Source organism: Lactuca serriola, chromosome 3, assembly GCF_051521515.1.
Source record: "Lactuca serriola cultivar US96UC23 chromosome 3, Lser_US96UC23_V15, whole genome shotgun sequence".
NCBI lineage: Eukaryota > Viridiplantae > Streptophyta > Magnoliopsida > Asterales > Asteraceae > Lactuca > Lactuca serriola.
This window is the reverse complement of record NC_136410.1, coordinates 50234966-50250792: the sequence shown is the minus strand read 5'-3', so window position 1 is coordinate 50250792 and position 15827 is coordinate 50234966. Positions and strand designations below refer to the sequence as shown.

The following is a 15827-nucleotide window of genomic DNA, read 5'->3' as shown; positions in this document are numbered from 1 at the left end:
GAGAGAGAGAGAGAGAGAGAGAGAGAGAGAGAGAGAGAGAGAGAGAGAGAGAGAGAGAGAGAGAGAGAGAGAGAGAGAGAGAGAGAGAGAGAGGATGCCATCTTATTAAATTTTTTAAAAATTAGAGTGAAAACACGAATGACCAAACCACAACGAGTAAAACTGGAATTTACTCTTTCCAAAATTTAATTGATAGTGCCAAAATTTAATCACAACAAAATTCAAAGATAAATAATGCATAAAATGGATTACTCGATACAAAATATAAGGAAACATGAATGTTCAAATTCCAGCACAACCCAAACCAAGAAACATAAAGAATAAAGCTGGCCTACTAAATTCAACGACTCGACCTTCAGATTTCTTCATTGGCTGAATCCTAGAACTGCTATTACCTACACGTGCATTGCTTCTATCACACACATCAACTCCAAGCTTCACAGAATCATATGCTTGCAACGGATTCAAACACAACTGCCCATTCCCACTTAAATCCAAATTCTTCCCCAGTCTCTTCAAGAAACCAGAATCAAAGGGAATCTCTCCACTCAACCAGTTCTTGCTCAAATTCAGGTGATAAATATGTGAAAGGTTCCCTAAACCCAGCGGGATATTTCCGGTTAATCGGTTGTTTTGTAACGACAATGTGGTTAGATTCGATAACTGTGAAAAGATGGCCGGAATTTCGCCGGAGTAGCCGGAGTCGGCAAGTCTGAGCTCTTGTAGCTTAGGGAGATGGCCGAACTCCATCGGAAGTTCGGTAGACATTGGGTTGTTTTCCATGATCAAATACTCCAATCCCTTCAAATTCGCTAATCCAACCGGCGGTTTCCCATGAAATCCATTGTTGCTCAGTGCCATGAACACCAAAGAAGTCAGTTTCTCAACGCTGTTCGGAACACTTCCAGTGAGTAAATTCGAGCTAAAGTCTAGTTTTTGAAGCATACCCAGTTGCCCAATTGCGTTGGGGACTGGACCCGTGAGCGAGTTATAGCTCAGATCAAGTCCCACTAGGTTCCTGAGCTTGCACAGTTCGACAGGTATAGACCCAGCGAGCTGGTTATAACTCAAGTCAAGATGAACAAGCGAACTCAACTGCGAGATCTCCGGCGGGATCCTGCCGGAGATTCTGGTTTGTGATATGGTAAGAATCTGAAGTGAAGATAAATGAGAGAAGAGCTGAGAAGGTATAGAGCCAACAAGACTAGGATTTGATCTGAGACTTAGCTGCTGCAGGGAAGAAGGTCCAGGACTTGCAGTTCTGTTGTTTGACACAGAAAGTGTTGTTTTGGTTTTGGTGAAACACTGAAAGAAGAATACAGACTGAAGGTAAGGAAGCTGAAAGATCTGTGAAGGAAAGGTAGCAGTGTTCTTGCAGGTAGGGTTTGGAGAGGTACCAAAATCAAGTCTTGTGACATGAAGATGAGAGTCTGTAACACCTCGTTTGCATTCAATTCCAACCCAAGAAGTGGAAGGTTTACATGGGTTTGGATAGTTGAGTCTCCATTTTTGGTCGAGAGAGAGTGTTTCCATTATACTGTAGAGGGTTTGTAGCTCCGATGGATCCATGGTATCTTGTGGTTGCAGGTGGTTGGTGGTGGTGACATGACGGGGGTGGCATGTTAACAGGAGGAGGAATAGGAGAATAATAAGCATGATTGGGGAAGAGAGAGTGAGTGTGTGTGAATGAGTGTCTTTTTATGGGGTTTGGTAATAAGTTGGTTTTTTGAATCACAAAAAACTTGAAGTTTGGTTGTCGTGTGGGATATCACATCAAGTGATCAAAGTATCAAACAATGGTATGTCCTCGAGTCCCGTGAATGGTTCTATACAAGTATTTCTCTAATACATACGACTCTACAAAACTAACTTTAATAGTTGCCACTTGCCACATAATTATTACACAATCTATTCAATTTTCTCTTAAAAGTTAAAACCTCCCCTCAAGAATACATATGATCGCTTGTACGGGCAGGGGATGAGCCCCGAGTCTCCTCGATCTACAGGGAATTGAATGATGAATCCCTTCCCTTTTATAAGGGGGGTATCCCCAATCCATCTTTAGTCCATTCCTAATTCATTATACTTTTCTTCTCATGCTATTTAAATTGTTAATATTTTTCGTGAAAGTTTGATATTTCCAATAAAAGTATTATGCATTATATTCTACTAAATTAGCATAACTTTCTTTTATTTTCATGGTTCCACCTTCTACACTTGTATTTTCAAAAAACTACATTTGGATTTTCTAAAAAATTAAAACATTTACAATATTTTTTAACAAGGTTGTCTCTAAGGGTGCGCAAAGTTTGCATCCGGACAGGACCCCGAGAAAAATAAGGTCCTACTTTTAACCAATTTATATATATTTAATATCTAAATATATATCATTTGATACAAAATAATCGCATTATTTACATAGTTCATATGGCTTATATGGCTTAAAGAGTTGCCTAGGCATGCTTGTTTTCGTATATGATGAGGGCTCGACTCCTCTTCACTTCCATTTTAGAGGGCTCACCCTAAAAACGATGTGACCACGGGATGAATACCGTCCCAACCTCCCGTTAGTTCTTATGTCGTAGCCTAGTCAACTTTCCAGGACGTCTATTTAAATGTTGAGCGATATATTATATTCAATTAATGAGTTGGTGACTCTACTTACCTCTATGAAATATGAATTGGTGTAAATTCCGAAGTTTGTTTTTTTAGTAAAAAAATTAACTTTGTGCATATGCTTCTGGCGAATTCAATATTTCAAATAGATTAATTTTGTTCATGTTACTATTTAGACTTAATCAAAGAAAAGAATTGTTATATATATATATATATATATATATATATATATATATATATATATATATATATATATATATATATATATATATATATATATATATATATATATATATATATAATACTAGGAGAGGCTAGTTGGAGAATAATGTAGTGGGCTTAGTCCCAAGGACCCGGTTTGATGGAGAAACAAAAAACAAACTTATAAGATTATAAGTACAAATCCACAACAACAACCACATTTTTGCTATCACGGGCGTGTTTGGCAAAAATAGTTGTTAGCTTGAAGCGGGTAGCAGGTAGCTGATAGTGGTAAGCTGTAACTTTTATTTGTTATATGAATGTTTGGCAAAAGTAGCTGAAAGCTTTTGAAATATATAAAATTACATAAAAGGACAATTGATTAAAAATAAATAAATATATAAATATATTTTTAAGGGTAATTATGGAAATTGATTTCAAAAGTTCAGGAGCGTTTTGTTAAACGCTACATGAAGTAGCTTTTAGAATCGGAGCGTTTTGTTAAAACTAAAAGCTAAATGTTCGTATTGTCAAACGAAGTTTTTTGTTTAAACTAGAGCGTTTTATTAAAAGCTAAAAGCTAAAAGCTCCCAAACGCTTCCAAAAGCTCTGTGCCAAAGACGCCCCACGTCTTCCTCCCATGCTACTTCTTAGTCAACCAACATAGATGTCCTTAGTCCTTACAACTACCTTATATATATTTTTTTATTTAAGTTTTAATGGTACCTTCATTTCACACGCATACTCTAATGGCCAGTGTTCACTTAATCTATCTCACCTTAATAAGGTGGGTGACATTATCCTCAACACCCACATCCTTATGAATTATAGACCATGGTTACTTGGAGCTCTCCTTTGGTTGTAGGACTTGCTCACTTATACACACTTCAACCATTTTGCTATTTTGTTGCACACTAAAACTGCACCATTAATAATCACTATTAATTGTGTTGATTCTTAGCCCATTTTCTACGATCGAAGATATCCGTGTATCCAACCAAGCATTCAATTCAATCCTAGTCTCTGCAATCAAAACAATGTTGTACGCAAAATCATACATCATGATAACTAGATTCCACGTCCATAATCAAGTCCAAGCATCAAAGTTTAAGCAATTTTAAGCTTTTAAAACATGTCCAAACCAATACTCGCTTCATTCCTTTTATTCCTTAATGAATTAGTATGATTATCTAACATTAAAATACATGCTTTAAACACTAATTAACATCTTATTAGATGTTATATTAGTTTCCAATCCAGATATTAACTTCGGTTGATGATTCAAGACCATTATATGTGATTCTAATTGATTATTTAAACTTGGTTTAATATATAACTTGACGTGTAAATGGATTATAAACATTAATCATATAAAATTCAAAGCTAAAACTCCGCTGAAGCTCATTGCAAGCTTTTAAGCTCGTAATTTATAAAAATAGAGTTGAAAACTTCATAAACTGAATTAGCAAATTAACGTAGAAGTTCAAACTATTATCAAAAGCACAATCATTAATCCAAGAACATATACAATATCTAGACATTATTTCACTAATCTAGAATTTTAAAACCTCACATAACCTTGAGTGCTTCAAATTCTAACATTCCAATGACAAAGGAAGTAAGCATAAGTTCTTTATTGTTCTACACAATTTAATTGGTGTCTTGAAGTTTAAAAAAGAAAGGATAAAAAAACCAAAGTTTCTAAGAAAATGATAATAAATACAGGGTTAAAACAAACAGAAACACATTATACAAAACGTCCTTAATCTTAATTCATGCAACCCTGATTTTCCATTACATTTAACTATAAATGGAAACACGTAAAATTAACAAAAAGAGGGAGGAAAAAAAAAAACAAAAACAGCACGTGTCCCAGAAGTTTCATGCAATATGTGCAATTGTAGATTAGAGAAAGCATTTCACTTCATCCATCATCTTCACCAATCAAAAACCATCCCTAAGAGAACATGCGCAGGAAATTGCTTGCATATGCCATTGGCTTCACATCAGGATGTGGCTGAATTTTGAAATAAATATATGATATTACAAAAATACCCCTGAATAAAATAAAGAAGAATTTGTGTCAGGAAAAAGGGTAAAAAAGACTAACCACAGCTGAAAATGTGACAATCTTGGGCTCCATGGTGGGGGCCTCAAATCGAATAAAAGCACCCTTGTTTCCCATCTGCAAACACCAATAAAATTATTGAATTTTACAAAAAAAGAAATTATTATATTTAAAAAGATGAAACTGGATTATTACCTGGTCACAATAGTTTGGAGCAGAGAAAACAGTGATGAGTTTTCCATCATGTTCAATTTCGTACCCTTCATCTTTCACCTCATGAGATCGCACAACCAAATCTGAAAAATAAACAAATAAACCCATTTGTGCAATTATTTAATAAAAAAATATATACATATATAAATATTACCTAGATTATTATCCTTCAAGAACCTTTTTGTTACATCTCCACCAAAAGAGAGACCTACACCACGTTTGCTTGGTCCTCTACCAGGGTTAGGTTGTGGATCACTCCATAATATCTCACACATCAACCCTAAAAAAAAGATAATTTTATTAACAAAAAATATAAGATGAAAAGGGTAAGTAGGTAATAATCCAGTACACATTACCTTCCTCTGGAGGCTCACAGAAGCGATCAATAGCTCTAATGTCAGAGAGCTTGACACCATCAGTACTAAAGAGACCCCCATGAACCACAAATATTTTGTGATTTATAACATGGGCTAATGGTAAATAACAGAAAACCTCAGCAAAAAGCTCCACAAATTTATCACTCAGTTTTGACCTAACCTCTCCCTCAAACCCATAAATCTTGTTCATGCTTTTGCTCTCATGGTTTCCTCTAGCAAGATGTATGGCTGAACAAATCAAGTAGAATAATATCAATATATATATGTTGAATGTCGAAACACCCAGGAAGGGCAGAATGGTAAATAGACATTACCTGATGGAGACATACACTTGAAGGCAAACAGTGTGAGAATAACTTCTAAAGAGAAGGAGCCACGGTCAACAAAGTCACCATTGAAGAGATAAGGATTTTCGTCTGAAGGGAGGCCATTGAGCTCAAAGATGTTGATAAGGTCAAAGAATTGACCATGAACATCACCACAAACAGTGAAGTGTTTTTCATTTGGAACATTTATGTCAACAAGAGAAGGTAATGCCATTAGGATTTCCCTCGTTTGTAGAACAATCTGGAAGGCATACCTACCAACACAACCGTCACAAACAATAGAGTGTCATCATAACAAATAAAATAAAATAATTACAAGTTTCTCAACATAACATACATACCGTTTGTGTAAGCATTTCTGATTCTTGAAGTCATCCATCATTTTCTTCACAAAATCTAAAGTCACCACATCTCCATCTATTCTTGCTCCAGTATACTGTGGCTCCACATCTACATTTCACAAATAAAATAAAACAACCTCATTATTATAAAAATAAACAAAAATTTAAGGCGCATATTTTAATCCAAGCATAACACATAAGCTTTTATTTGGATGATGGGAATTGGGAAGGAAGAAAAGATAAAAGTCATAAAACACAAGTGCATACTAATCATCAGTCTTATTATATTCTAAGATTTGAATCTTTCATGGGGTTGTTTATATGTGATTAATTTTTAAGTTTTAATTTTTTTTTTTTTTATGATCCTTCCTTACTAAGTTCAAACCTATGTTGAGTACTTGACTCTTGGTTAAGAAACCAGGAGTGGAGCCATCCTCCCACCAAGTCCAACCAGAGTTGTTGAATTTGACCACCAAAAAAGTTGTGATTGTTGAAAATGCCACCACAGTGGCTGCAATGGGCCCCACCACCAGCATCACTACAGCCACTAGTGCTACTGCTGCAGCAGTAACCTGAGAGCTATGATATGATGAGCCTGTGCCCGTGCCTAAAATGATCAAAATAACTATTAAAATGCATAAGCATTAATGTAATGTTTCACACAACGACTATTATTATTATTTATTAGACTACAAATTCTTACAACTTTTTTTACTTTTTCCTAGTGACAAGACCATTTCTTGGAGAAAAAGTCACCAAACAGATGGGATTCTGAATCTTGTAACACTGAAGCTTTTTGTGAAAGAAAAAGAAAAGATAGTTGGAGTTGAAGGTGGCTTCTCTGTTTCCAAACAAGGGTGGAATTAGGTTATGGAGAAAGGAGGCAGTTGACCCCACTTGATGTGGGCTCTCACTCTCACTCTCATACCATTTTTTTTATTATAAAATTGTTACATTTGACCATTAGAGTGTTACTATTTTACCCTTTTGACCTATTTAAAGGGACGAGTTTGCCACTTAGCTTTATGTTTTGTATTTACCATTATAACTAAGTTTTTATGCATGTGTGGGATCCATATAAGCAAAATCTGATGACACTATGTCCACATAGCATCTTATGTGGCACACTTGAATGTTCCCGGTGGGTTGCGGAAGAGGCACACTGGCGGTGGAAGGTGGTGTCTTTGGTGGGAGGAGGCTGATGACAAACTGCTACATTAGTGTGTAAAGACAACTTAAGTTAGGGTTTCTTATTTTTATGTTAGTGTGTTTAAGTTATACCATTAACCATTGTTTAAAACCTAACAAGGTTTGTTATTGATGACAAATTGCTACATTAGCAACAACTAATCAACTTCATAACAAGCAATAATCACCTTTTTCCAACCATATATATCACTTCACATTTGTAAGTAGCTAATAACAACTTATATTTTCAGGTCTCAAAAAACATGCAACATTCTACCAGAAATTGCATCCACTTAACCCCCTTTTGCAGAAAATAACATAACTTTGAAAGAAGCTGAGTAAAAATAGAAAATAAATAAGAAGAAGAATGCTACCTATGGTTCGGTAGTCGATAGATTCAGCTACTGAGTGTTGTTCTGAAGTAGGTACAGAGATTGCTTCTTCAAACTTGAGCTTCATAACAGCTTTCTCACATTCCTTCAATTTCTTTGAAGCATCTGGATCATTTGGAGATATTCTCTTTACCTGGTTTCATATATACACAATTGTTAGTTTTCAATTGACAATTGTTTCTGCATAGAATACATGGGTACAAGATATTTGCATAAACTTGAGCACAAAAACACCATTAAGATTTAACTGAAAAAAGTTTAGGGGGGTCTAAAACTATATTGCACACAAATGAAAGCACTTCTTCTGTTATAAACTAAATAGTCAAGAGACCAAATCATTGCTGAAAGTCTAGACAAGACTGCCCCCACATCCTCTATGTTTTTGACTTCTCATAGTGCATAAATGAAGCATTAAGGGTATTGCAAAAAATAGAAAGTGTAAAGGTGGCGCTTTATGTTGTAGGTCTACATATATTTGATAAATTATGAAATGCAAGTTGGGAGGGAGAGGGACCACACATCTTTTGATAAAGAACTAACATGAATATCAATATTGAAGATGTTGGTGGTGTATCTTGCTTGCATCAATTTTAGTTTTAAGAAATATTGGAGATTGACATATGAATGAATCTATAACGTCATTTTTATCAACAAATATTTTGCTTTGTCGTCATCTATGGGTTAACTCTATTAATCAGATATTAATAATATTGATGTAATGAACTTGCTGATATAGCCAATGTGATAAAGAAAAGTATAATTGGAATAAGGGATAATGATTTGGAATTAGTGGGATGACCATAGAAGCCATAGAAGTCTCTTTTTTAACATTTTTATCTTTATTAGATGTCATATAGCAGCTGTGGCTCATACCTTGAAATCTTTGGCAGGTTCCTTTAGAGACTGAAGTAAATCTTTTAGTAATGCTTTGTAAAGCTTTCACTGTTTCTAAGAGAATTTTTTGGGTGTGCTTTGGATTTGGGGTATTACAGATATCAACCATATCAAGAATTTCAAATGGTTCACTTAAAACAAGAACACAGTTGTTAATTTGTTATGCAGTTTAGTAATGTTTGTTTCTTACATGCTTGCTGATTTAAATTTGTATGTATGGACCTTTTGATCCGCTCAAATTGGAAACAGATACATAGACTCCTGTTGTCTCACTAAAACTACTCCTTCAGCATTTTATATAATGTTTTTTTGATAAAAAGTGCTTTAAAATTATCATCCAGACACACACTGAATAAGAATTAAGAAAATGTTTTGACAAAAACTCTTTATCAATAAACCATCTATAATCAATCATGAGAATTGTATCTCTGTAACTCAACTACAGAAAACCCTAACAGGAAAGTCGATAAAAGAGTGAAGTACAAGTGCCCTCAATATGTACATTGACCAAGAAAGGCATGACCATATACTCAGTGCAAACATCCTATCGTTTCCTATAACATCAGTGACAAACTGATGTCTCTATACATAATGCAGTTAAAAATCTCTCAACTTCAAGTGGAACCAATGTATCTCATTCATAGAAGTGTTAAACACACCACACACATGCTTGCAGAGAAATTCATAGACATATGTTTTACATCTACCAAGTTTAATCTAACAGATAAAAACGAATCGTTCTCCATGTTAATCAAATGAGTCAAAAGTAACACAAACCTGTTGAAAATCTTTGAGTGCATCTTTAAACTTTCCCATTGCAAGATATGCAGCACCTCGCCGGTAATAACCCTAAATTTATAAAGGTGTCATCAACGATTCAAAGTATACAGCTATAGCTTTGTAGTTAAAAACCAAAACAAATCAACATGCCTTAGAATACTTGGGGTCAATCTCAACAGCCTTGGATGCATCCTGGATTGCGCTACCATACTCCTCTAACTTAGTGTGAGCCAAAGCTCGATTCGCCCAATATACAGCATTTTCACCGTTTATCTCGATTGCTTGTGTATACAAATCAATTGCTTGAGAAAACTTATTGGCTGTCAAAACCCATTACACATATATGAGTACACATATAACTTCATGTAATACGGTTAAATTAACGGTTCGATTGAAGAGAAAGGAACTTATAGATTACCTTTAAAAGCTTCATTAGCTTGGATTTTGATTTCTTCAGCCAATGAAACGCTTGATTTTTCAGCAGCCATAGTGGGCATAATAGAACAGACGAAAAACTGGATTTACTATCGAGTTACAAGAAAGGGTACAGAGATTGCATGCCAACTGTTCCCTTTCGCCTTCGATACTTTCGTTTGGATGGTAGTCACCGAGAAGAGAGATTGTCGTTGCACGGCTTTACCCTAAATGGTTCCGGCGCCTCTTTCATATCATTCATTCATAGACATATTTTACTTCATGCCCTTCTAATATTAATCATTACATATACGCGCCCTATTTTTAAAAAGAGCTACTAAAATGACCATATTTTCAACTAACATTACAAAATAATCATGTGGTTTGTGAATTAGGAACTAGGAGGTGTTTGGCTTATCTTTTTTGGGGTCAAAAGTCCTTTTGGCAAAAGTTAGAAAATGTCAGCATTTTCATTTTTCCAAAAAGTCATTTTTACCTTATATCAAAAATCCAAATGTTGCTTTTAAAATGCTTTTACCAAACTTCTTTTGCATTTTATCTTTTTCAAAAAAAACTTTTAGGTTCTCAAAAGACAAGCCAAACACCCCCTAGTCTTTTAGATCACACCACTCACACAGGGTACAAAAAAACAATTGGGATACCTCTAGAATTAACCTTTTAAATATTGTAAAAAAATGACATTGCAACAAATATTCATTCATTTATTGAATTCTTTACTAAACTCTTAACATGAACTTCGTGGTAGCATATACAATTCTAGAATATATTATTGTTTTGTGAATTGTTGTTTTATTCTCGATATAATCTTGATTTCTCATGTTTTTAAATACAAAATGTGGTTGGTTTCTTACTTTTGCAATGTGTTTTTCATAAACAATTTGTACCGAACCTCAATCTCATACTAGAAACGAAACCGTACCGAATTTAAAAATATAGGACAGTACTCAGTACTCTAAAATCACGAATTCGATATTGGTACCATCGAAATCGTTACTAGTACCGAAAACCGGTACCGGTAATGTTAGTTCGGTACGGTACTCAGAATTGACTTTTGATCAAATTCAGTATTCGAGAAATCAGGAACGGTACCGTTCAGTACCGGTTTCGTCCCACGCTCATCCCTACATAATGCTCTTAATGGCTGGTTCCCGAGTTTTTTTTGAAAATTCAATAAAGGAAATGGAAGGAAAAAAAATTGACATAAAGAAAATGAGGGGAAGGAAAATATTCATATTTTGTGTTCCCGAGTTAGGAGAAAAAAGAAAATAAAACTTAAGGTTGCGTTTAATTGCGGAAAAATGGGCCATTTTCAGGAAAAATTTTCCAAATAAAAAATGAAAATTTTGAAACCACGTTTAGTTTGTCTATTTTTTCTAAATTTTCCGTTTTTTTAAATTACAAAGAAGTTTAAAATTTTTGGAAAACCAATAATCATTGTTTTCCACATTTTTCTAATACAAAAATTTTCTAAAATATAAACGCACACTCACTTCCACCTCTAACTACCTTCACCTTAACACCCCCAACCCACCACACCCCTACCTACCCACACCCGCCTACTCCCAAGCCCCCCCCCCCCCACACACACACACACACCCACCCACCCACAAACACACACACACACACACCCACCCCCACAAACACATACACATACACGCACCTACCCTCACCCCCATAAACACACACATACACACACACAAACACAACACCACTACCACAATCACCAACTTACAATCACCAATACCACCACTACTACCCCATTACCACCACCGTCGCCGCCATCACCACCTCTGCCACAATTGCCGCCGCCAACACCACCGTCGACATCATCAACACCACCACCGCCCCCGGTTGCTACCCCCACCCCACCCTACCACTGCTACCGTTTTCTAAAAATGAAAACCGATAGAAATATACACATCTAAACGCGTTTTCTAATTTTCTAAAACTGAAAATGAAAAATGAATAAGTCTTAACTAAACGCATTTTATAAAATTTCCAATGAAAACCGATACGAAAAATGAAAACTAAAAAGGGAAAACAAAAAACGGAAAATGAAAATCATTTTTCCGTAACTAAACGCAACCTAAAATATTCCTTTCTCTCACTTTCTTCCCAAATCCGCCAAATTTGGAAAGAAAATATGGCTTCAAAATTCTTTCTCTCCCCTCACTTTCCTTCAATTAATGAAACTCGGAACACAATTTTCCTTTGACATCCCTCACTTTCCCGCTGTATCCATCCATATCCCTCCTCAAGTAGAACTCGAGAACAAGACGTTAGTATAATTCGTGAATATACAGAGAATTCACAAAGTTTAGTTGAATTATTTTGGTGGGTTTTCTATGATTTTGTTATATATTTTGTTAAATAATATCGGTTTATCTACATTACGCCAATCGTATTTAACTTTTGTTTTTAAGAAATCGAACACGCGAGTTGGCCGACAATAATTTTTATTACTTATGAATTATCATTTGCATTATGTTAAATTTGTGTTTAGCTCAGTGTCTCTTTATGCTCCAACTAAATCACAATATGTTGTTTTCCATTCACGGGTTGATTGATAATTATTTTTTCACAATTACAACAATCCATTATGTCACCACCATTTGTAGAATATGAAGTGGCATGTGTGGAGCACAATAGATGATGAAAAAAATTTCATGGACCTCAATTACTGTTTTATCCATTTGTGAGACCATGTGTAAACTATAACAACCTACACATCTTCAGGGACTAAATTGTAATCTCAAAGTATTTGCATTTAATTGTGGTCAAACTCTGTTGTAATCTATAGTCGGCAAGTCCATGTATTACTCCGTAACTCACCCTCTGTATATGTATTCACCTCTGTAATTGAAAGAATTCATTCAAGTCTATTGATTCTCAAATCTCTATATGGTATCAGAGCCTCACCAACTCTAAAGAGTCAATCGATCCTTTCCTTTTTCCTTCTAATCATCTTCATCGTCATCACCATGACACAAAAAGCCCTAATGCAAATCACCGCCTCAAACCACTTTCCTATCAAATTACTCAATACCAACTTCCATGTATGGAGGCGACAAGTACAGTCCACACTTATTGGGCTAGGTTTGGATGATTACATCACAGGGGCGGCTGATCCTCCGGCAAAAACCATTATCGACAAAGACACTGTCAAACCTAATCCTGAATACACGGCTTGGTATCGCCAAGATCAAGTAATATTCAGCGCAATTCTCGACTCATGCTCAGATGCAATCCAGCCTATAATTGCTTCTGCATCTACTGCAAAAGAAGCATGGAATCATCTCAACACAAGTTATGCTAGCACCTCTCGCTCAAGAATCATCTCTCTAAAGTCCAAACTCGCTAAATACCGTAGAGGAAATCGACCCATCAACGAGTTTCTTAACGAGATGCGCTCCATTGTTGATGAATTGGCACTTGCTCAAAGTCCAATTCATGATGAAGATCTACTGGGGCACATACTCAATCAACTCGGTGATGAATACAACTCAATCGCCGCTGGAATAAAAATCCTTGAAAACCCAATCACTTTTCCGGAGTTGTTTGATAAACTCGTTGACTTTGAACGAGCCCTAAAGGAGTCGAAGCCCACAACAGCACCGATGATTGTTACAGCAAACTATTCTCAAAGACAACCCCATCGCAACAAAAACCGTTCCTCATCTGACCACTCAAACCGTGACAATCGCTCATTTGGGTCCAACATGCACAACACCAACAAAAACAATCGATTCACTCAAAGCAGAACCAACAAGTCTCATCTTTTTTGCCAATACTACAACATACCAGGTCATGAAACACGTGAGTGTAGGAAACTTGCCAGGTTCCTAAGAGACAACAACATTAATGTCCCTAACAGCCCTATTGCAAATGTAACATCTTCAAGGACTACAACTAGTCCTCATCGCCGACCATGGCTTGTTGACAGCAGTGCATCACACCATATTACATCTGACTGGTCAACCCTACACTCTGTCTCTGAATATGGGGGACCAGATCATTCTTGGTGATGGTACAAATCTCTCTATATCTCATACCGGTCATTCTAAATTACACACCTCGTCCCGTTCACTAGCCTTACCTAATATTCTTTGTGTTCCCAAACTTCAAAAAAATCTTTTATATGTTGGCAAATTATGTCGTACTAATGATGTTTCTGTTGAATTATTTCCCTCTTATTTTTTTGTCAAGGATCTAGAAATGGGGGCGCCTCTCACACTGGGGGAGAACATCAATGATGTCTATTATCTAAATCGATCAACCTCATTACCGCAAGCCAACACCACTCAAGTCAACACCACCACAAAAGTCTCACCTCTAGATTGGCATCACAAACTCGGACATCCCTCTGTCCGCATCTTCAAACAACTCTGTCAAAAATTAGGACTCAAGTTTAATTCACTGTCTACTTCCAATTTTCATAGTTAGTCGTATGCTATCAATAAAAGTCATAAGTTGCCCTTTGGTCAAAACTCCTTTATTGCAACTAAACCATTACAACTTCTATATTCTGATGTATGGGGGCCTGTTCAAAAATCTATCGATGGATACTTGTATTATGTTGTGTTTATGGACTATTACTCAAAGTATGTCTGGCTCTACCCGATAAAACAAAAGTCTGATGTCTCCAAAATCTTTCCGCAATTCAAATTACTTGTGGAAAAATTCTTTCAAACACCCATCATATCTATCTTTAGTGACAACGGAGGTGAATACCAAGGACTTTCTTCTTTCCTTCAATCCATGGGAATCTCCCATTACACTATACCTCCACACACACACCCGAACAAAACGGGGTCGCTGAACGTCGCCATCGGCACATCGTTGAGACTGGATTTGCACTTCTCCATTATGTGGGTCTTCCACTTACCTATTGGTCTCATGCTTTTCAGACTGCAGCTCATCTCATAAATCGTTTACCTACTCTAATTCTTAACTCCAAGACCCCGTTTGACACTCTTTACCGTATCAACCCGAACTACACTAAACTCAAACCTTTTGGGTGCCTATGTTACCCTTGGCTGCGCCCTTACTCCACCTCTAAACTAGAACCTCGCTCACACCCCTGTCTCTTCCTCGGTTACTCAACTGAAAAATCAGCCTACAAATGCCTTCACCTCACCACTCAACGTCTCTATCACTCCCGTCATGTAGTGTTCATTGAGGACTAATTTCCCCTCAAAACCTCAACTCCACAATCTCCACACTTACCTTCTTTAGCTGAATTTCTACTGTCTCACAAAACCAACTTCCCAGACATGCCATCTCCCTCTCCACCTATGCATGAATCCACCTCAAGTACCTTTCAAAACCAATTAAGTCCACATCAACCGCCAGTAACATCACCTTCACCCATACCCAGTTTTCAGCATAATCCTCCTACTGATTACTCATCTCCCGCCCCTGATTCCCTTCCTCCTATCGTCACTCCCTCAACACTCTCGTCTCCTATCTCTGCCCCCACACCACTGGATCCTCCTACACCATCCTCACCTTCCACTCCTGCCACTTCCTCATCACCTTTAGAAAAACGCCAACGAAAACCCAATCCCAAATACTATAATCCTGCCTACATAAAGCATACAACACTTCACCCGCTACCTATGTCTCTCGAACCCAACACTCATAACCAGGCTTCCAAAGATCCCCGTTGGCGTGAAGCAATGGACAGTAAATACAATATGTTACTTCAAAATCATACGTGGGAGCTCGTACCATCAACCAACCACACTCCCATTGGTTTTAAGTGGATTTTTTGTACCAAACGCAACCCGGACGGCTCGATTTATAAGTACAAAGCCCGTCTCGTGGCAAAAGGTTATTTACAATAATATGGGAAAGATTACTTTGACACTTTTAGTCCCGTAACCAAACCAGTCACAATTCGAGTCATTCTCTCCATTGCTTTATCTCGAGGTTGGTCACTGCGTCAACTTGATATTAATAACACCTTTCTACATGGTGCTCTTCAAGAAGAAGTT

General features: G+C 36.6%; 2 protein-coding genes across 3 annotated transcripts; both read right to left on the bottom strand.

Annotated features, from left to right (window-relative positions):
- Nucleotides 1-220: 220 nt before the first annotated feature.
- RLP29 (receptor like protein 29) lies at nucleotides 221-1733 on the bottom strand. The gene has a single exon (XM_079030176.1). It carries the CDS (start codon nucleotides 1654-1656, stop codon nucleotides 283-285), a length of 1374 nt encoding a protein of 457 aa, XP_078886302.1. The 5' UTR covers nucleotides 1657-1733; the 3' UTR covers nucleotides 221-282.
- Nucleotides 1734-4501: 2768 nt separating this feature from the next.
- On the bottom strand, nucleotides 4502-10077 carry LOC145092243 (serine/threonine-protein phosphatase 5-like). 2 transcript variants are annotated; one of them, XM_079030174.1, is made up of 12 exons: nucleotides 9815-10054; nucleotides 9547-9716; nucleotides 9394-9465; nucleotides 7705-7855; nucleotides 6528-6749; nucleotides 6143-6251; nucleotides 5790-6055; nucleotides 5455-5703; nucleotides 5253-5378; nucleotides 5081-5181; nucleotides 4928-5002; nucleotides 4502-4834 (listed from the first exon to the last, which is right to left on the bottom strand). In XM_079030174.1, the coding sequence occupies exons 1-12, from the start codon at nucleotides 9891-9893 to the stop codon at nucleotides 4775-4777; spliced, it is 1680 nt and encodes a 559-aa protein (XP_078886300.1). In that variant the 5' UTR covers nucleotides 9894-10054; the 3' UTR covers nucleotides 4502-4774. The 2 variants fall into 2 exon arrangements, with proteins under 2 accessions (XP_078886300.1, XP_078886301.1); XM_079030175.1 differs by lacking the exon at nucleotides 6528-6749 and having other exon boundaries at nucleotides 9815-10077.
- Nucleotides 10078-15827: the final 5750 nt, after the last annotated feature.